Here is a 22,476-nt window from a genome sequence, read left to right on the forward strand (position 1 = left end):
GTAAGCAATATGTTAATGGTTAACACGGGAGTCATGTTTATTTACTTCAACACTAAGTAATACATGCTTTAAAAAATACACACAACTAGCTATGGGTTTTCAAAATAGTTTGAAAAGTCTTCATTTGCACCATGGTGCAATTAAATTGCACTGTAATATACACTAAAGGCACCATGGATTTTTTTTTAAGGTTTACCAATAGTAAATAACAATTAATTTGTGAGTGGTAAATTGGTGCATTTTATTAAACAAAGTGGTGCAAACAAATATTCATTTATTTCATGATGAGCATTTTAAAAGTTCTCAGATTCTTTCCAAACCACCATTTTCTAATCCAGATTGTTTTTACTTCTGTTTATTTTATTTCCTTTCCTTCTGTTTATTTTATTTTTATGTCATCTCCCCTCCATGAGAAATACCGGTACATATTTATTGTAGTCACACAAAGCAGTAGATAACTTTCCTAAACTCATGATTATTACCTAGACATATGGGGGATTGTAGAGTTTAGCATATACTTTGATGCTGAAACTATGGGTCATTCTAACATGCCTTTGTGGGAATCAACAGCTGAGCAATCATGCTTCTCTGGCCTGTGCCCTTGGCCAGAGGATATTTTTTCACCCAATGTGGCCTCACCTAGTTAAGTTTCCACAAACATTTCCCCCCCAATATCATCTTAACACCCTACAACATCCTTTTTCCAATTGCATTTTTGTTTTGTTTTACACTCAGCCTGATTAAAACTGTGAATGCTTGCTTACCTTGAAGCTTTTAAACTGGTCTTAATAAAGCTATTACTCTGCTGAAACTTTTGGATTTTCTATAATGGTTACTTGTGATTGTTGATGTTGCTTATTCTCATCAGCCACAGGAAGGCTATCTGATGGTACAGCAGTTCCAGTATTTGGGATGGGCATCTCACAGGGATGTGCCAGGCTCCAAACGGTCGTTCCTGAAGTTAATTCTTCAGGTTGAAAAGTGGCAAGAAGAATGTGAAGAAGGAGAAGGCAGAACTATAATTCATTGTCTGTAAGTGTGATATAGCATTTTCACCCTTAAAACTAATTATCTCCATGCTGTGAACTGGCTTCCATACCTTGACTATAGAGGAAGGATAGACTCCTCTATTATTTTCCAAATCAATTTTTCTATTTAATGCAATCTTTTTCAAAGGTTATCCTAGAGTTCAGGGATTGCCATGAATCTGCAACTAAATGCTAATTAAAAGGGTTAGAAGTACATATGTGAGGTTTCAAATGCTCCATCTGTGCAAGCATATCAGTTTGCCAGATTGAATTATCTCCTCCTCCTGTGCAGCTCGGGGGGGGGGGTTCTCCTGACCAAGTCAATTTCAGGACAGAAGGGAGAAGCCCTGTTGCATGAGCAGAAACCCTTGAGCAGGGCTTCCAATTGTTAGGCAAACCCCACCCAATAAAAATCAATGAATGTCACTAAGTGGATTCCTAGCCATGTCTACTCAGGAGTAAAGACTAGTGTATTCATTGAGGCTTACTCCCAACTAAGTGGGTTAAAGTTGTAACTTTATAACTTAGTCGGATACAACCATTTAAACCTTCCTTTCTTTTTTCTGCTCAGGAATGGTGGTGGACGAAGTGGAATGTTCTGTGCCATAGGCATAGTAGTGGAAATGGTTAAAAGGCAAAATGTCATCGATGTTTTCCATGCGGTAAAAACTTTGCGGAACAGTAAGCCAAACATGGTAGAAACACCGGTAAGTTTGTCGATCTGGAATGTTACAGACAAAAATAATATTTTTTAAAAAGTATTGCCAAACAAAGTCTCATAGATAGAAATGTTCTCTGTGGAGAGAAAAAACAACTGGGACTATAAAAACACAGTTGCATCCTGCATTGTAGATCCTGTATTGAGTCAGACAAAATACCATATTTTCGCTCTATAGGATGCACTTTTCCCCCTCCAAAAATGAAGGGGAAATGTGTGTGAGTCCTATGGAGCGAATGCAGGCTTTCGCTGAAGCCTGGAGAGCGAGAGGGGTCTGTGCGCACTGACCCCTCTCCCTCTCCAGGCTTCAGGAAGCTATCCGCAAGCCCTGGGAGCCCGCGGGAGTCCCCCCCTGGGCTCCCCCGGCTTGCGCAGAGCTGTCTGCACCTCGAAGCCCGGGTGCGCTGAGCAGTTGCGCCGGGTAGCTGTGCGCAAGCCGCGGGAGGGCTCCCCCAGCTTGTGCAGAGCTGCCTCTTATCCCGAAGCCCCGGCGCACTTGGGTAGCTCTCGGCAAGGCGCGGGAGCCCGCCGCTGGGCTCCCACGGCTTGCGGAGAGTTGCCTGTTCTCTGGGCTGGGGTCGAGGGAAGCTCGAGCTTCCCCCGCCCCAGCCCCGCGCCTGGGGGGGAAATAAATTTTTTTTCCTTTATTTCTCCCCCAAAAAACTAGGTGCACCTTGGCTCCGCGGCGACGTGCCGGTCCTGGAAGCCGGAGGAGGAACTGAGGGGTCTCCTTCTGTTCCTTCTCCAGCTTCGCTGAAGGGTGCTGTGCCTTCTCCCTCTCTGCGCACCGCCTCTCCTGTGAAGGAGAGGCGCTGCGCAGAGAGATAGAGAAGGCACAGTGCCCCTTGAGCGACGCGCCTGTCGTGCGAAGCCGGAGGAGGAACAGAAGGGACTCTTTCTGTTCCTCCTCCCGCTTGGCAGCGACACGCCTGTCCAGCGAAGCCCGAGGAGGAACAGAAGGGTCTCCTTCTGTTCCTTCTCCAGCTTCGCTGAAGGTCGCTGTGCCTTCTCCCTCTCTGCGCAGCGCCTTTCCTGTGAAGGAGGGGCGCTGCACAGAGAGAGAGAAGGTGCAGTGCCCCTTCAGCGACGCGTCTGTCCTGGCTTCTGCTTTAGCCCTGCGCAGCCTCTTTGGGCAGGGGGAGTCTTCATCCCGCTGCCCTGAAGAGGCTTGGCACGGTTACCCCAGAAGCCAGAACAGTCACACGGTATCCCAGAAGCCAGATCCCTCTTGCTCTTCTGGCTTCTGGGGTTCAGAATATTTTTTCTTGTTTTCCGCCTCCCAAAACTAGGTGCGCCCTATGGTCCGGTGCGCCCTATGGTGCGAAAAATACGGTACTCTCAATGTTCCTTTCCCTCCTTTATCAGAAACCTATTACGATACATTCTCATCCAAGCATAACCCCCCATTTACTGAATGCCTGTGAAAATGGGATGCATTTTGCCACCTCTGAAGGATGTCTTGCTTTGGGAAATCTTGTGGTTACACCTTACTCATTGAAACATCTCAAAGTTCACTTCCTGTGTGATTTGGTATACAGTGTCAGGAAGCTATCACAATCTATAATCTACAGATGACGCGATACCTTGGGAGAGAAGAAGAGAGAAAGTAGCTCTAAGGCAGGGGTGGGCAACCTACAGTCCTCCACCTAGTTTCAAAAGCCCTCTGGCAGCAGTAATCTGTTCCTGCCGAATCAACAAACATTGAGAGAAAGAGAGAAAAGGCATAGTGGCCCCTGCCATCACTGGCTTCACGCCTACCCTCCTTTGTTATGAGGACCTTGATTGAATACTTCTGAGGGCTCTCAACAGAAAGGAGGCTGTCCAGAGCCTACAGTAAGGCAACAGACCTGGCTATAGAGCCAACACCATGCCCTCCAGATGTTGGTGGCTTTATCTCCCTTCAGCCCTGACAGTTGGCCATGCTTGCTGGAGCTCATGGGAGTTGGAGCTTAACAGCATCTGCAGGGCAGTATGCTGGCTACTCCTGCTATAGATAACACAGAGACACAAGTCACTTGCTTACTACTACTACCCATGTTCTCATATAGCTGGTTGAGGTTAAACGGCCCAGGCTGGAATTCTGTATTTACAGGAAATACAGTTGCCCTATGGCCTTAGCGTTTCTGGAACTTTTCACTTCTTCCTGAAGTCAGCTGTAGGGAGCTAAAGGTCACTCTTACCCTCCAGTTAGCTCACCCCATGATCTATGCCTTCTAGTCAACCCACAAAAAACACAGTCAAAATCACACACACACACACGCACACACACATATATATATATGCATGCATATATTCACATGCAAAACACACACACCTAGACCCAAAACAAAGAAAACAGACAAAAGAACCAGGCTACCCCACAAAAAAAATAGTAAGGTAAGATTAGCCCCATCTTAAAAAAAAAAAAACAGAAAAAGAAGCCAAACTCACCTCAATCTGTTTGTTTCTTTTTAAACGATGGGGAAGGGAGATTTTGTGTGAGGGTTCTGTTCACGGCACCCCCATGCACATCGGCAGAGTGCATATAAGTGCCTCCTGCCACCGTTCTGCCTTCTTCCAGGTCCAAAAGGATCCATGTGTCAGTGATCACACGTCAATTGGTTGCACTTAAAATTGTCACCGCCTATAGTAAAACAGAAATAGCTATTAGTATATTAGCTAGTGGGTGGGGTTTTTTCCTTTTCCCATAGTGTAAGAAAGCAAAAAGGAGTGGAAGGTGCAGGGCACGTCTATGGCAAGGAACAGCAACCTTTCTCAGCATGAGGTGGTCCGGACTATATTTTGGGGAAAAAATGAACTAATTCCTATGCCCCACAAATAACCCAGAGATGCATTTTAAATAAAAGGGCACATTCTACTCATGTAAAAACACGCTGATTCCCAGACCGTCTGCAGGCCAGATTGAGAAGGCGGATTCCAGGCCTTAGGTTGCCTACCCCTGGTCTATGGGAAGGGTAGGAGGCAATGAGAGCATGAAGCTGTGTCAGATACAGCAAACTAAAAGCTGGGCCATAAGAAGACAACAATTATCATTCCGACCTATCTTGATCACAGTCAGCGCTGTTTCAATTCTACTGCAGTTTGGTTTGCATCAAATACTATGTTCTCTGGCTGTCTGCTGTGATTAATGGCATAATTAATCCACACCATTTCAATGCAAACGAAATGCAATGTAAACAGAGGGAAACAGTAACTTTGTAGCATGTGTACACTTGAAGAAAAACAAAAACCAATGAATACCAGTCAGCAGGCGCATGCAGAGCTTGTCTGAGACCCGGGTTTGGGAGTTCTGTTAGAACAAAGTTACAAACAAAAAAGCAGCCAGTCCCTGGTGAGGCCCCCTGGTGAACATCAGCAATTTCTGCTTCTGTCTTCATCAGAATTTTCCCCAACATTCTTAACTAAAGGTAGTAGAGGCTTGGGGTGGGGGGAGAGAAGGTAGAGAAAAATGGCTTTCCCCCCTCCCTTCACTTCCAATTACTTACAGGTCCCATCCTGTAGTATTCTCTGCTTGGCTGCTGAATTTCCAAACAGGTTTAAGGACTAGGTGGGTTGTTTTGTTTCCTAAGAGGGCACTTTTAATAAGGCTGTTTTTGATACTTTTGCAATTAAAATCACTTCAGAACATACACAGTGTAATGTAATCAATAAGCTTCTTGCCTAGAATTTCACAGGTTACTATTTAATCTTTAGCACAGAAAATGGAAAAAAAATACTTATACTTCATTGCAATCTTGCTCTGTAGTTGCATGTTTTCAGTGTCCCTGTATTATGTAGGTGAACCATCTTGAACACAGCAGCTGTTCAAGCTAGGTGAGGAAGCAAGCCAAGAAAACCCATGTAGCTTTGTTACCTGCCCTACATTTAGCAAGATGATCAGATAACCAAAAAGAACAGGGGGGGGGAGCTTTCAGAAAGCTTTCCCCACTTCCTGCTTACAAGATTAAGTTTCTAGACTTAGGGCTGGGGGATGGAGCAGTGGGAGTGGGAGGGGAATTTCTCTGTCTCTCCCTTTGAGAATGCAGAAAATCTTCATCTTAGTGAGGATCTGAATTTCTTTTCTCCCTGAGAGTGGACCTTGGAGCAAAACACGTATCTCAGAATGCATAACTTTGTACAGTCCAGCTGCAAACTCTTGCTGTACATATCTACTTACCAACAGATTGAAATTGAAATTCTTAGATATCTGACCTTACAGAGCTCCCTGTCACAACGGGAAAAGCTGGACTTGGGTTCCTTTCAGTTTAGCAGCAGAGATGTTTGTTAATGGCTGGATGCTGTTTGACTTTGTGAAATGAATGTTGTCCATGATGAGGCGGTAAAGTTCTTCACGCTGATTAATGAAAACTGTTTGTTTTCTATCTGGTAGAGTAGCTGAAAGAATCACAGGGATGCAAACCATTAGTCACAAGGAGATTCCTAGACCATCTTGCTTTAAGATGCATCTCAAGCTATAGCAGGAACACATACACCTAAGCATTACAAAAAAATAAATTCATATCAAAGTAAAGTCTTGATACTGTCAAAGCAAATCATGCAGTTTTAAGGAATGTCACTTCTTATCTCATTTTATTTATTTATTTATTGCATGATCTGACTGACTCTTTGCATTCCTCCCCTTAGGAGCAATATCGTTTCTGCTACGACGTTGCACTTGAGTACCTCGAATCATCTTAGTCAGAAAAGGGTGGATGCAATCAAGTGAACCAAATAATAAGAAATTTAATAAACTGTTTTGGCATCAGCTGTTGAACCTGTGAAGAAAGATTTTAGTGAAGAGGGAGACTTAATTTTTAAATGCAAAAGTATTTTTCTTAATAAATGGTGTATCTTAATTATATATAAATATATATATAAAGAACTGTTTCTATGCCTGTACACAGTATGAACATATAGTGCCACAAAAATCAAGAAGAGCAGAGGCAGAGCACGTCTGCTGTTCGAGGTAGGATTTTTCCAGTGTTTGTATATTCAGTTGTTTCTCGGTTACACTAGAACCACCATCTGTTGCATGTATCTATTCTAGTCAACATTTTATTTTCCTTTCGTTCTTAATTTGATAAACTGTTAAAAAGTAAAACAAAACTGTGCAGATTGATAGTCTCTATAGGTTTCATGTGTTGCAAGAAAATATATATATATAGATATATATGTATGATAACTGGCTTATTTTGTTTTAATGTGCAATGACAGCCTGATCAAAGTTCTTTATAAAGAAATCTAAACATAAGCCAAAGACTCAAGTGTAAATATGTTGATATGGAGGGGGGAAAGCACATTGTATTTATTGTTTACTGACATTCCTTTTATGATGGCTGAACAAAACCATTCTTTCTCAAAAAAGCTTTTTTTGTGCGGAAATCAAGTGTAAGCAATTTTTGTAGCTTATTTTTTGTATGTTTCTGTGAAAGTAGAGAAAGAGAGAGACTTTTAATAGGTAGACCAGAAAACACTGGTATGGTGATTTGTTGTTGTTGTTGTTGTTGTTGTATACACACTTATGAATGAATCCATGCAAATGACTTTGTTGGAGAAGGTCCAAATCAAAAGTTCTCTCAACAAATATAGTACCATCCCAGAGTCTAATAATCTGAATCAAATGGCAACTGCACACATATGGCCTTGCTTATGACTTGAACAATGGTGGACATAATTCCATTATTTTTTTAAAAGGAACAAATAGGTTAGTACAAGATGTGTGAAATGCAGAGCAAGAAGAAAGGAATGCTTGGTTTCAAAAACAAACCACATTTCTTTTCATGTTGACAGGCTGGAGGCATCCCAGCCAGCCATGCAACAGAGAAGTGCTTCAATCTAAATTCCTTCTGCAAATACTGACTATTAATGAGAAAATAAACTGCATCTGTAATTTATCAGAAAGGGGATTTTGGTGAACTTCTCATGGATTTGGGTGCGTTTTCTTCTGATTACCTGTTTGTGACCATCCTTTCTTTCATTCTGCAAATCATCTTTCCAGTGGTTTGCATTCTACTGCCTTCTTGGGGGACCGAGTTTCCTGAAAATCTCACAATGTCTTCAAATCAGCTTTCTTATAAGCACAGAAAGGCGGGGGGCTCTCCACTGTGTGCCTGACTGCTGTTTATCCCCGCCCCAAATTATTTTTTACTATACTTTTTATTATTTGTTTTAGTATTTTAAAATTGCAAAGCGTTTGGGTGCTTCGGCAGAAAGGTGGGATATAAATGCAATAAATAAAACAAATAGTAAATTAATGATTTCTTTTAAACACAAAATTAACAAGTTCACTGACCTCAGGCATTCAGCTAGCTTCCCGACTTCCTGTCCTTCAATTAAAGCTCAGGGGAAGAGGTCATCAGATTTTTTTTCAAAAAAGGAAGTGATGGCAGCCTGGAAAACCACAGGGCACTGGAGCAATGTATAATGGAAGCAGATGGGAGCCTGTTTTGCAGCAGAAGAAAAAAAAATCAAGAAATTGAGATGCTAAGTTTCCACACAGCACTATCCCCTACAAATAACTATAGCGGCATAAATAAATGTTTATTACTGGCAATATACAACTCATTTGTGAGATGACTGGCTGCAGTAAAAACTTTCAGAACACCTTCAGCTGTGCATGCATTTTATCTCCACTGGTTGTCTAGGATTGTGTTGATAGAAGCTTTGTGTTGTGACAAAGCCAAAATGGATTGAATCAATTCAAGATCAAGGTTGTAGTCTTGGTATGCAAACTATCCATGTTTTTACTTTTATCTTCATATGCACATTCTTAAGCCTGGACATATTTTCCTAATGAAAATCATTCCTGTTTCTTGTTGATTTTTTTTATCAAGAGTAAATTACAAGGTGCTTATAAATACTCATGTAAAGAAAGAGTGAATTAAAGAAGTTTTATAAAATGCTGAGTTCATATTATTTCCTGTTTTGACTGCACTAATCATTTTATTTGAAAGCACTGTGTAGCAAAATTGCAACCCTTTTTATTCAAGGTTAATTAATTCAGAATAACAAATTTATCTTAGTAGTGGTGAAACTGTGGTTGTAAAACTGTGGTGGAAATGTGTTAAAAGGTTCTTCCTCTTTGTAAAGCCACCCTAAACATACAGTTTGTTGTTGTTTAGTCGTTTAATCGTGTCTGATTCTTCGTGATCCCATGGACCAGAGCACGCCAGGCACTCCTGTCTTCCATTGCCTCCCACAGTTACCTTGGTCCTAACATTGCCTTCCTTTTCATCAGATATAAAACAGAAACCACTTAAGATTTGAAAAAAATATTATTTCATATTCACTAAACTCATTCTTGTTTGTCCATAAAGGTGCATATTTGCCCAAACTAGAGTAATGTTCTAATAATGTTCTAGTTACAGGTAGGTAGCCGTGTTGGTCTGCTGTAGTTGAAACAAAATAAAAAAAAATACAAGATACAAGAAGAAGAGGTGTGCATGCACACGAAAGCTCACACCAATAACTAACTTAGTTGGTCTCTAAGGTGCTACTGGAAGGAATTTTTTATTTAGAGTAATGTTCATAACCTTCAATAACTGGACTCTGGTGCAAAAAAATACATGTGTGTATTTCTACCTCCATTTTAATAGCATACATCTTGAGAGATGGTTCAATATTATCCAATCCTAAAAGTTTCCACATTTATACAACAAGCAAAACTGCACAGGCCAACAGCGCAGTAGTATGCAAGTAACAAACAATGGCAACCCTCCTGAAAATGTAATTACTTTACAGAAACATAAATTTTAATTAATTTTGGTTGTTCCAGATGGTCTAGAAAATACAGCAATTCATCTTTTAGTAAAATATTATGTACGGTACTTCATAGTATCATATTCCTTAGTATATAGCCAGTGCTTGATCATAATAAGCACTGTCAGGTGGGACTTTACAAAATCTATAAGGATACAGTTTATATCACTTTTTTTTTTTTTTTACTGCCATTATCAGAAGCTCATTTATCAAACAGATAAAAATGTCAACAGCGTCTGGCATAATGTCCCTACCATACGTGTCCAAGTGTTGATCCTACCAGTTTGCCTGTCCATTGGTTACTGCCTTTGACATATCCACTTTTTATATTCCTTCACACAACTTTTACTTTATGATCCTTACTGAAATTGGGGGCTGGGGTATAAGAGTGATTGCCCAGTTTCCCATTGTGTAGTTCCAAACATTGCAGTGGTTCATTTTTAGGCACGTCCAACTGAAGCACCACTGCACATTTGCATCGCCACACTCCAGACGTGGCCGGAAAAGGGGGAGGGGGCGGGCTTACACATGCTCTACTGATGAACATGAGGGTCAGAAATGTAACCCCCACACACACACAAAACAGCCATTGCCTGTAGACCTACCAGAATCAATGGACCTAAGTAACTTGTTATCAGTGGGTGTATTCAAAGTATGACTAGCACTTGATATTAAAGCAAGCCACAGTTCTTTGATTTCCAACGCAGTATTTATCACCTCTTGGAAGTATCATGGAAGGAGGGGAGCAGACAGCAAAGAGTTACCTTCTTTTTGAGAAAGATGTCAAGGCAAATTGGAAAACACTTTTTCCTTCTTGGAGAGGAGGAACCTTCTACTTTTGGGCTCTGTCTTCTAGAGAACAGCAGGGTAGCTCTACTGTGCCTGAGCTACTGCTTAGAAGTAGCTTGCACTTATATACATGCTTCCTGCTATTACTGTGCGTTCATATACAGTAGTGCATGTTTTCTTAGAGAAATAAATTTAAATTCAAGTCCTGTTTTAAAAGGAATAATGATGAATGCTAAAAGAAGTTTCTCGTCCCTGCCAGTCTTGAAATAAGGTTTAATTCTTTCATAGTATAATGGAGAATAGATAAAGGAGTCAAAAACTTGAGTGAATGTTGAGTGAATTCTGCTGCTAACAGTGAGCTAAAGCCCTGTTCCCTACTGCTGCAAGGCAGACAAAAGAAACTTGCTTGTTGTAGTCTCTACCAAATACCTATGAGATTTGCTTAGAAATAGATGGGGGGGGGGTTAAAAAAACTGAGGCTGAAATGCTCTGCTCACTCTTACTTTGGCTGAACTGCACTATTATCTGATACATGAAAATCGGCAACAACAGTCTCCTAGTGCCACGCAGGGGACTAGCCTCCCTTTCCTATGCAATACTGAGGTTGTGCTTCAGTTGAGCTACATTGCCAGGGAGGAATATAGAAACCTGCCATCACTGCTGGCTGTCTTATATGCTTGAAAGGCATTAAAATCGTACTGGATTTGGTGTCACCATTAAAAGCTGAAGAGCCATCATATTTAGACAGAAAAATATCATTCAAAATCCGTAAGAGAGAAGAAAGTAGGTGCTCCTTCCAAATCTACAGTTCTATTATTCTATTGCTCTCCCAAATCATTAGGAGGCTATGGTGATCTTATTTTCTAATCAACCTTTTTATTTATTTAAAATGACTTATGGAGGCGTCACCTAGAGATTACATGGTAATCTCCATCCAGACAGAGCTGTAACTTGAGTAACCAGCCAAACCTGATAGAAGAAGAACCTGGAGCAACATTGGTGGCTTAAAAGGGATGGAGGGAGACTTGCAATGGCATTTGCATGCTTCTTCATCCTTCCTATTAAGTCCCCTTTGCTCTGATCTTAATTAAAGCATGGCAGAATCTTGCACACTTCTGCCACCCACCCGTTCACAGGCAAAGTGCTCCAAACAGTGCTTTTGGGAAACTGATGAACAGAGATTAAATCTTGCTGCCTTGGCTGCACAATACCGTTCCTTCCTTGGAACAGAGCCCACAGCCAATGTAGGATTAATACCCATCAGTTGACGTCACCAGTGACATGGATTGGTGGAAGGACCTCATGGGCAAAGACTGGCCCACAGATCAAAAGTTCCCTAGGGTGTGACCCCATCTAGACCTGGTTGACACTATCTATCCAGACTAGGAAACCATCTGCTCATAACAGCATCTCAGTCTTATCTGAACTGAGATTCGATGTCTTAGCTTTTATCCAGTCCATCTCCACTGTCAGATACTGCTTCATTACTTCCACTATCACACCAGCTTGAGATTAATAGGAGCATGCTGGTGAAACACGCTCCAGATGACCATACCCAGCAGTTTCATGCACATGTTGGAAAGTATAGGAGAGATCACACTCTGCCACCTCAGTGCTGGAGTCCCCCAACAAGGCAAAACAATATTCCTCAAGCACCACCTTCTGGAATCTACCATCCAAGTAAGACCAAAAAGATCAAGAAGAATCAACAAGGTCACACACTTCTGTGCATGCTCTCTTGCTCTCTTTCCTGACCCTTGCAGTTTAATGCAGCAGCTGGGCAGACACTTGATGTGCCCCATGTAGAGTTGTGAAAAGAGATCATCAGTCTGTGGGAGAATATGAAGCCAAAATAACCCTCTCCTCTAAAATTTGGAAGCTAAAAAAGTTTGATCTCCTAATCCTCTCAAAGCAAATCTAGGAACTAGAATTTGTTCAGTTTTTGTATAATGCAGGGCCAAAGGTTCACTCTATACTCAGCGTTATGCTAGGAAAAGCATAGCAGCAGCATGTCCTCAGATTTAGAGACCGTTAAGATAATCATATGTCCTCATTTGCCCTACAGCAGTGCACTAAAAAACAAAAGGGCTTTCAGTGAAAGTTGGGAGTAAATTGTACTCAAGAATCCATGTAGTTTTATTACAGACAGTAAAAATGGAAAGCTAAAAAAGAGAACAACTTTATGTGATATTCAATAACAGGTAAAGACTCTCGCTAAACCTTTCAGCTCTCCTAAGTCAATTCAAATGCTAACAAGCAAGAACAGGGGCACCTGAGGGAAACATTTGTTAGTGGCGCACTTAAAAGGGACAGTTCACCACTGACCAACAAGGAATACAAAGACTCTTAGTTTACAGCTTCTTCCATTGCCCTTTCCCGAAACTGCCATGCAATCCCAACGTAATTGTGAAAGTTGCTTGAACATTCGCCCCATTCTACATCGAATGAGAAAGTAATTCAATTTGTGCTTTCCCTTGGAACAGAGAGAAATCTGTTGTGGAAGTTAATCTTGTGGGGGAAAACCTATATGTTGTACTATTTCTCTCCCCATTAACAGTTGAGATTTAGCCAACCCAACCTTTTCTGCCTCAAAAGGTCTTCAGTGTTTAGTAGAAAGGAAGTTACAATGAAAAATTTAAAAGAGGTGTTAAGTCCTGAACTTTTCCAAAAGCTAATTTACCTATTCAAATGGTGAGTAAACATACATGGACTTGCCTTGTATTCAGTCACGACTTCGAAACAACTGCAAATCCAAGAAAGGAATGTCAAGCAGGTTGACTCTTTAGCTATCAAGGAAATTTTCAAATTTAACTGGTATAGTACTAATAACTTGTATATATTGGAATATCTTCAAGGTTAAAAGCCAGACCAGCACAACTCTCTAATAATACTAATCCTGTTCTGTACACATGTAAGTCTCATTGTATTCAATGAAGTTCACTCCTAAGTAAGTGTGTACTGAACTGAGCTGCATTCCACACATTCAATCACAATGTGTTTCCCTGGTGATACTAGGCGCAGGGGTCAGCAAACTTTTTCAGCAGGGGGTTGGTCCACTGTTCCTCAGACCTTGTGGGGGGCTGGACTATATTTTTTTTTGGGGGGGGGGGATGAATGAATTCCTATGCCCCACAAATAACCCAGAGATGCATTTAAAATAAAAGGACACATTCTACTCATGTAAAAATATGCTGATTCCCAGACTATCCGTGGGCCAGATTTAGAAAGTGATTGGGCCGGATCTGGTCCCCAGGCCTTCGTTTGCCTACCCATGCACTAGGGTTTCCAAGGATGTGCAAATGAAGATGGGAAAGAGAAACTGGATTCCATAATTTCTGGGATCATGTCCAGGCAAGAATCGCCAAATTTGGGGATTTGTTTTTCCTTCTCTCTGTTCCTTAGATTTTGTGCCTTAGCAAGTCTTCAAATTCACTTTGGGCATATTTTGGCAGCAGTTCTATCTAAAACAGAAACTATTTAAACTGTTTGGGCTACAATCCTACTCTTACCTGAGAGCAAGTCCCACTGATCCCAATTAGGGTTTCTTCTAAGTAAATACATTTAGGATTGCACTGCATGTTTATTACTTTTGTCTGACGAAAAGAAACAAGCCATTTGGCTTCATAAACTGGGCTTAATTTGCCCAGTTGTTTGTTATCGTACCTAAAGAGGGATTTATTAATTGCTAAATGCTTACTATAATAACTGTAATGCTTATTGATTTTCTCTTGCCCCTTAAAGATTAAGATCAAGTGCTTTAACACCAGCCACAGAAACCTTTTAAAAACTCCTTTCGCTTCAATTTGCAAAGGGGAAATATATATATATATATACAACACAGAACGTGACAAAGTTTTATTTCCCACCATCTATGCCACCAGACTGTTTTTACCTTTTAAGTGAGCACACAAAAAAGGAGGACTGTTTAAAATTACTCTGCAGAAAATAACTATCTGAAAGAAGCAATCTTTCTGCAAGCTTTGGGATAGAATGCAAATTTTGGTGGCATGCACAAAACAGCATCTGGCGAGCCTGGAAGCCCTCCAGAATGTGATAATACTGGCATATTTTCATGCCAGGTGCAAGGCAGCAAAGTTCTTTCTCCTCAGTATAAAGCCCTGGTTATTTGTTCTGCTCTTAATCATTTACACAGAGAAATAATAATAGAATTCAAATTTATTTTTTTAAATTCATGGCAGTGTCTTTGGCATTACGATAATACTTAAACCACAAACGGTTTTGTCTACTAAAATTACAGTGCTCATTCTTATGAATTCTAGAGAACTGATCTCACACATTTAGGTACAAATCTGGGGGTTAGATCCCCAACAAATTAGTAACACTTATGTCCCACTGAAATCATGGTGAAAAGTTGGTCACAACTAGCTTCCTCTGGATCCAACCATGTGTTTAGAAAATCTAAGGCCTGCTGAAAATTTTGAGGAAGAGCTACACATATCAAAATACTGAACTAGATGAGCACACACTTTCCCCAATATAACAGGCAGCTTGCTAGATGGAGCAACACACCACCAGCCTTCCTTTGCAATTGGGGGGGGGAGCACTGAGAGGGCACTGGGGAGGAGTGGGAAGGAAGCCATCGTGCACAAGCAGAAGCAGTTGTGCAGGGCTTGCGCTGAAGGGATATGTTAGATGAATGCAACCCATAGATCGGGTCCTCCCTTAAAGAGGGCATGTATTGCAGTGAGACCTGGAAAACCAACACCCTGTGTTTTGGGTGGGTACGATCAGTCAGTCAGCCACAACACCTGATTGGTAGGTCCCTCAAAGCTGGGTGCAATCTGGCCAATGGGACACAGTTCAAATGGTTCGAGGGACCTATTTATGCCCATGCACGTGACCCAGAGCTTCCTCTTTCGGCGCATGCATTCGGAACACCCACAGACCTCTCCCTACTTTTAGGGCTTTGCGCTTGACATTACTACACCGTCGTGTGTCGTCTGTCATTGTGACAGGGGCACGGCAGGATTTTCCCCACTTGGCTGATTGGCTGTTGCCATTTGGGTTTCGCTTGCCACGTAGCAAATCGTCACAACTTGTAAGGTTGCAGATAGGCTCTGGTTCAAGTGCTACAGATGGGAGAACGTTCTCGTCATCCCTATGTGAAGGGTATTCCGTTAAAGGAATCCAGGGACTCGATGGTTTGGTCAACCCCTGAGAGGAGGTTGTGTCCATCCCTGAGTCCAGGGGGACATTTGGGTGGCGGAGTTAGCCCGTTCCTGGCTTTCCGCTTATCCGGGTGTTCACCCTTGGCTGACCTGCCAAGAACCAAAGCCAAAATTTTGAGTCAAGTGTGAATTTATTTAGGGGGGATGTTTCTGGGTCTGGACACACAATTTACTAGCCCTGAAGTTGATCTAATATCTGTTGACTGTTTATACCACTCAAAAAGTTCTGGTAAGGGCCTCAAGGTCTTATATTTGACATCCTTGACCTTCTGCGGTCAGGGTGGCAAAAGCAATGAGGACAGCTTTTTTATTGCTGTTCTTATTTTGCTGAACTGTCTGCATTGGGCCAGCTCCTTCAGATTTAATTTCTATGGCAACATATTGCCCCTACCTTATGTAACAAATAGGTTACTTAACAGAATACCTAGGTCTGTTTGCTTGACAAAAGAAATTGGACTGACAGTATCTGTAGTCCTTCTACTCTCCAGATCCCATTTTACAGCTATGGAATAACAGGCTTGGAGGAGTCTCCAAGAGTCATTTAGTCCAAATTCAATCCCATAACATTATATTGTGAACAGAAAGGAAACATGGTATTAAAATTTCAGGCCCATCATTAACACCTGGATCCTTTAGCCAGCTGCTGGGGTCCCAACAGAATTCACCAACAGATTGCAAGCCTGCCCCCACCCCAAGTGGCAGACAGCTATGAAACACCATTGTGGTAAGTCATGGATACTGCCACTAGATAAGCCTGCAGCCAGGCAGTAGACCAGTATAGGAAAGCGACCAGAGAGGGCACATCAATGGTCCTGTCAAACCTGAAGACAGTCGTGTAAAATGTTAAAGTATATAGTTCTTCAAATGAGCTAGAACACTTAAGAACTGTCACCACCTTGTCCAAATTTTCATGATTTTTAAGGGGAAACCATGATAGTTAAGCTGGTATGAAACAGACATGTCTGCAGTATAGATACATTCTCTGTTGACCTTGAAAAATATGTCATGAATTCTGGGATATAGAGAAATGTTGCAAAGACTTAGTTTTCTTAATGTTCATTGGCAACAAATCACACACACACACACACACACACAATGGATTATCCCACGGAAATGTGTCAAGATATTTCACTGCTTTTTTGCTTAAGGATATACAATCTGAAAGTAAAACAAAACCTAATTTAATAGCAACTTTAAATGTTTCAATGTAAATATGTTTATATATATTGTGGGTGTACCAGCTTTTCCATCAAAATAAAAGCATGAGGAGAATGGGAATTTTTAAACTGAAGATTGATGTACAGAACAGTTTGCTACAGATAGTAACCATAATAATTCATGAACACTGTGCAGAATCAGTAACTGCAATCTTGATTTATGTATTACCCGTTATTCGCCATCACATTTTCATACTGGTTTTTGAAAAATTGAAGTTTGCAACCTATACAGAATTAAAATAAATGTTTTATTTTGTGAACTAGTGTGAGGCAGAAAAAGCCTCTCTCTATTAATATTAATCATATATACACCAATAACAATTTTATTCACTGTTAGTCAGGTCTTCCCACATGCAGAAGATTAAATAAGGAATGAGGTGGTAAGAGTTGTAGGGTGTATAACTGGACTGCACCACTTCACACTCCAGGTAGAATATATATATTTAATGCTCCCCTATATTGAAACACCTACCACGCTGGAAAACTAGTATGCAGGAAGAGGCTAAGCTAGAACTCCTCTAAGTGTGCTCATGTTGGGAATTTGACCACTTATTTGCAGGGGGGTTGATTTCAGGTTGGGATTGCAACCTAATTCATTATTTTTGAGCAGTAACTCTCCAGCAGCATGCTTATGAACACTCAGTTCACAGGGTAACATTTTTGCAGGACTGCCTGTACAGCTGAGCCTTCAAAATCCTGCTACATGAAAGATTCTGGGTACCTGGGGTGCTACCTTTACTGTGGCAAACAAACTATGTAAATGGCAATGCAGCATTTGAGAATATAATTCTAGGAGCAGTTCCTCCTAAACAATGGGGGGTTGGGGAAAGAGAGGAGGTCCCAAATCTCTTCAGAGAAGCCTCATTATATAAACGAGAAAGGAATGTCTCCACATGTTAAGTGTGATCCATGCGGCTAGCAGCTCTTCTACATAAAAGACACCACATCAGAATCACCTCTTAGATATTGAGAAAGATAAGGAAATAACAGCTGATTTTTCATATGCTATTGTAAAAGCACTCTGCTATCAGGAAACGTCAAGCTGTTTTCCTTTCCCATGTGTTGAGTTGATAGGCAAGCTGATAGGCAAAACTTCAAGAATAATTAGAGAAAGTGAATGTGCAGATTCCACTGGGAAGAACCATCTTGCACAAATGTATTTAAATGAATTCATTGTCCTTTCCTTTTAGCAGGAATTGTGTATAAATACTTTTCAGGGATTTCTTTCATGACACCCAAGAATCACTGTGGCCTCTTTAAAAATAAATTACAGCGTGCATCACCAGGCACCACAGGAGGATTGATCTGTAAAATTAATTCAAAAACAGTCTCCTGTGTGTGTCTCCAGCTGTCACAAATGCACTGAAGATATGCCAAACACATTTCAAAACACTTTTGTTGCAATTTGAAGATCTTGAGTAATTCTCTTCTCAAAGCAAACCTTTAATGGACCTGAAGTATTTCTACAAAGTAATATATTCTTTCACCTTCTCCTGAATATTTGGTGCTGCCTATGACAAAAGATATTTATTCTGCCATAAAGACTTTCACCTATTCATTAGGATTGCTTGTGGAGATGTTTTGGTTTGTGGAAAATAATCAGCATACTTGAAAACCATAACCAAAAACACCCCTTAGGAATCATGAACATGCTATTCCGGACTAGGTTATAAGACTGTCAGCTTCAATGCACGCTGCTTCAATGGAATCATCAGCCAGACCTTGTACACAACAGGGATTGAAAATAGCTTCCTTAGAGTAGTTTAAAAACTCAGGTGAAATATCTCTCTTCCCATCTTGAAAACTAAAGAGGTTTGTAACCTGAAGTTCTTGAATAATTTCCCCCTCAAAGTAAACCTTTGAAACCTAAGCAACAACAGCACAAAGCAAACCTTTGAAACCTAAGCAACAATGGACCTGAGCAACATCAGTGGCCAACGATTTCCAACTACTTTCATATTAGCTTCTAAGAATCTGGGAATACTAACAAAATAAGCTGCAAGTTGATATATTAGTGTTTCAGTTGCTATAAACCAGGGATTGCCAACCTGGCACCTGTGTGCACCATGGTGCCCTTGAATAAGGTATTTGGTGCCCTGGGGATGGTTTAAATGTAGTTTGGTTCAAAAGACTGTGTTGAGGGCCTCATTGTCAGCTATGACAGCATAAAAGAAAATGCAGATTATCTACAAGATGTTCTTCCTTTGCATATCTATATTTTTTATTCTGGAAAAGTCTTGACACCCAGGTGTCCATGGTTACCCTTGCAAGAGTGCCACACAGACCAATACCTCCATGTCAGAAATATTTTTTTCTGGGACAGATTCTAGATACAGTTGTACCTTGGAAGTCAAACGGAATCCGTTCTGGAAGTCCATTCCACTTCCAAAACATTCGGAAACCAAAGTGCAGGTTCTGATTGACTGCACGAAGCTCCTGCAGCCAATCGGAAGCTGTGCAAGCCCCGTTGGATGTTCAGGTTCCAAAGAACATTCGCAAACTGGAACATTCACTTTGCAGTGTTCGGGAGCTGAAATATCCAAGCAACAAGGCGTTCAGGATCCAAGGTACGACTGTATATCTTTTCTGACCAGTTATGTTTCTGTTCTGGTCTTTAAAAAACAAACGTGCCTGCATTTCTACTAAGTAATGAGTTTGATACAAGCTTCATCCCAGTCTAGTGCAGATGCATCATGTGGGCTGCTATTCAACCACAAGTGGATCACTTAAGATGATCAACAGGCACCTGTGATTTAGGACAGTTAGCCAAAGGCAAGAAATCAACAAACTGCACTGCCCACATAAGCTATGTATTCAAAACATATTTCTTTGGTGAAAATAAATCTTGGTGTATGCCCCCAAATCAGAACTGAATCCATTAGAGCTTTCGGGGTGGCCTGGTCCTGCCACCTGAAGTGAAATGGGAATTGTCATCTTCTGGCCTGCCGTGTCACACCCTTCTTCCACCACCCCCACCACCCCACACTTGTTCTCACTGAACTCTGCAGGAGCCGGGGTACTCCTTAAAGTATTGCTGCTTGCTCAGCTTTTCCACCCAAGGGCAGGGAAGACGAATAGCAATGCCATACACTAATACACCAACCACCCTCTTGGAAGCAGAAGGTGTGGCTAGAGTGCCATATCTTGCACTTCTGTCGCCTGAGGCGGGCACTTTAGCCTGCGTCATGGGTGAGCCAGCTCTGCTTCCTACACACATCTGCTGGGAATTGCCGGTGCACAAACACAAACCCCTGTGTTGCAAAATGTAACAATCTACAAAAATGCATACGCAACACGCTGGCTAATAACTGTTTTTGTATATATAATTGGTTATGATGTCATTCAAAATATACAAATAAGCCACTTCAAAATGATGCATATATCACACAACACATCTCACAAAATATACAAGTAACTACAAGTTGTTAGATATCTCAGAGTCAAACAAAGAGTCAAACAAATCAATGAATAGCGAGGAATGCCAAGCCGACTCTCAAAGGAGGACGTCTCACTAAAGTCTCAAAGGAAGACATCTCTCAGAAGTCTCAAAAGGACAATATATCCGGAATAGTTCAACTGTTTCGGAGCACTGATCCACTAGCATGATCCCCACTAGTATGAATATTTCACTGATAATTATTCACTGATGAAGGCTTTATTCCGAAACAGTTGAACTATTCCGGATATACTGTCCTTTTGAGACTTCTAATGGCAGGTGGGCAGAGTGATGCGCTCATACCTGGCCTGCAACCTTTCCACAGGCATCTGGTCAGCCACTGTGAGAACAGGATGCTGAACTAGGTGGGCCATCGATCTGATCTAGCAGGCTCTTATAAACTTTGTCCAAAGTACTCACGCTGGTTTGTGTTTTGACAAAAATAAAAAGCTGGTTTTCTTTTAAGCCAATACAGGGAAGCTTATCAAATTCAAGCACTCCAATACATCAGGGAAAATTCAGACATACACAAAGGTGCTGCACATTCATTCCCTCAGACTAGAAAACAACATGCACAACCTGCTCCCCAGGCTGTCAATAAAGCGTAAGCATTGAGATCATGGCCTTTAGCCTTTCCTCATATGGAAGGCGCTGCAAACTAATGATCATCTCAATTCCCCCTTTCTGCAATATGTGGGAGCTGCATTTCCATAATAATTGTCTGAGATGAGAAACAATTGCCCCATGGACCAACCATATGGGACCCCCAGGATCTGGTTCTTGCCAATATGAGATTGAAGAAAAGAAAATGCTCTCTCTCTCTCTCTGTTTTGCCCCCTTGAACTAAAATGTAAAAAAAGTCATTACCAGTGCTTCAAGTGGGATAGTGCACTATTCCTCTATTTGAATCTGAGCTAACCATCTCACTTCCTTTTTTGACCCACTTCCTTCAGAATCATCTCATTTATCCTTGCCCCCCCCATCCTCTCCAAGCAACGATCACTGCTACAACATTCAGATCTACCTTGTAACGTTACCAACTGACCCCAACAGTCACTTCTGCACCAGGAAGCCTCCTGTTCTCACCAAAAAAATTCAGAGCCTTCAAAATGGGCCTGGTCTACACAGGCAACAAAACAACATTCCAGAGGTCAAAGCGACCTTCCCTCATGTGCTGAAATGACAGGGGGCGTCACAAGGATGCACAAGCTAGACCCCCTCATCAGCTGCACCCTTTCCGTGCTCATCAGCTGCCCATTGTGCACACACAAACATTCCTGCTACTTTTGACTAGCCACTGCAGGTTATAGATGGCACCTTCCCTTTAAACTATCTCACTTCCCTTATGAATTCTGCAAAACAGCAGCAGCAAAACAGTTTCATTTCATCTGTTCAAAGACAGTTTGTGGCTTCCTTAAAAAGAAGAAAAAACAGTACTTTTTAATGTTCCAGAGGTTCAGTGTCAAACTATCAAAGGTTTAAGACAAGGTATTATTGTTGTGTGTGCATCATTGCAGATGCATTAAGTACCAAACCATATCCTAGTTGGCACGTTCTTTTGGCGCCACCCTTTCCTTATCACTGACATAAACCCACTTGTATTTTGTATTTCCTGTAGCCCAAAATGGCACAAGCACAAGCTAGTATACAGCCAGGTGCTGCCGTGCATTTCTCTTAGCTTCCTATGACTGCCTTCCACCAACCCAACGTGAAGTCAGAGGAAGTGGTCTTCACTCTGAGAAAGCTCAAGAACCTCTCTCTTTCCACAGAAAGCTTGCTTTAGATTTTGCAGGTCTTTCTTTTTCTATGTGCAAGAGGTAACAGAGAGCATCCTACCAGGTATTTCTGTTTAAATACTTTTTTTTTTCAGCTGTTGCACGGACCATGGCCTCAAGCTTGAAGAATTTCATCCATTCCTTGGATCCAAGCTCTCTCCCTCGGATTCTGCAAATCCAGTCTGGCTTTTATGACGAAGGTGAGGTTTGTTCTAAGAAAATATTTCTAGCTGGGTGTACGTAGTGGTGACTATGGTTTTAGCTCTGTGTCTGGAATGTATTCGAACAGCTAGGAGCTGTAAGAGAATGACATTCAGCCATCAGTAGCAAGTTCGCTTACAGTACATATTAAAGATAGATATAGAGAAGCAGTTACAGAGGAGGCTGACCCTGTGCTGTAAGAACATGGTAAATAAGTATCAAATATAATGCAGGCCAGCATTCATACATAAGCTATTAAGGTAGAGCAATACAACCTTGGGAGCTAAGATGAGTGCAGATCTATTGCCACATCCCAAGGAATCCGGACTCGTATCATTGGGGTGGGGCATTCTGTTTACAGGTTTGCTGTTGTAACTGATGAGCCT

The 22,476-nt window shown here is 41.4% G+C and overlaps 2 protein-coding genes and 1 long non-coding RNA gene across 22 annotated transcripts in view; 2 read left to right on the forward strand and 1 right to left on the reverse strand.

The window, feature by feature from the left end:
* The window catches only part of PTPRK (protein tyrosine phosphatase receptor type K), a 325,128-nt gene extending 316,504 nt beyond the window's left edge, over positions 1 to 8,624 (forward strand). For all 20 annotated transcript variants that reach the window (XM_083434768.1, XM_083434774.1, XM_083434776.1 and 17 more), the window contains 3 exons: positions 869 to 1,032; positions 1,600 to 1,735; positions 6,370 to 8,624. In XM_083434768.1, the coding sequence (XP_083290894.1) occupies positions 869 to 1,032; positions 1,600 to 1,735; positions 6,370 to 6,423 (354 nt within the window). In that variant the 3' untranslated portion in view covers positions 6,424 to 8,624. The remainder of the gene's footprint in view (positions 1 to 868; positions 1,033 to 1,599; positions 1,736 to 6,369) is intronic.
* On the reverse strand, positions 4,228 to 8,166 carry LOC310675034. Its single transcript, XR_014509862.1, has 3 exons — positions 8,018 to 8,166; positions 5,903 to 6,120; positions 4,228 to 4,369 (listed from the first exon to the last, which is right to left on the reverse strand). It is a non-coding gene; the product is annotated as an uncharacterized lncRNA (long non-coding RNA).
* A 12,628-nt stretch (positions 8,625 to 21,252) lies between the features above and the next one.
* THEMIS (thymocyte selection associated) overlaps positions 21,253 to 22,476 on the forward strand; it is a 64,024-nt gene continuing 62,800 nt past the window's right edge. The window contains exon 1 of the mRNA XM_083434977.1: positions 21,253 to 22,089. Within this exon, the coding sequence (XP_083291103.1) occupies positions 21,999 to 22,089 (91 nt within the window). The 5' untranslated portion in view covers positions 21,253 to 21,998. The remainder of the gene's footprint in view (positions 22,090 to 22,476) is intronic.

This window comes from Podarcis tiliguerta (assembly GCF_965153285.1).
Source record: "Podarcis tiliguerta genome assembly, chromosome: 3".
Classification (NCBI taxonomy): Eukaryota; Metazoa; Chordata; class Lepidosauria; order Squamata; family Lacertidae; genus Podarcis; species Podarcis tiliguerta.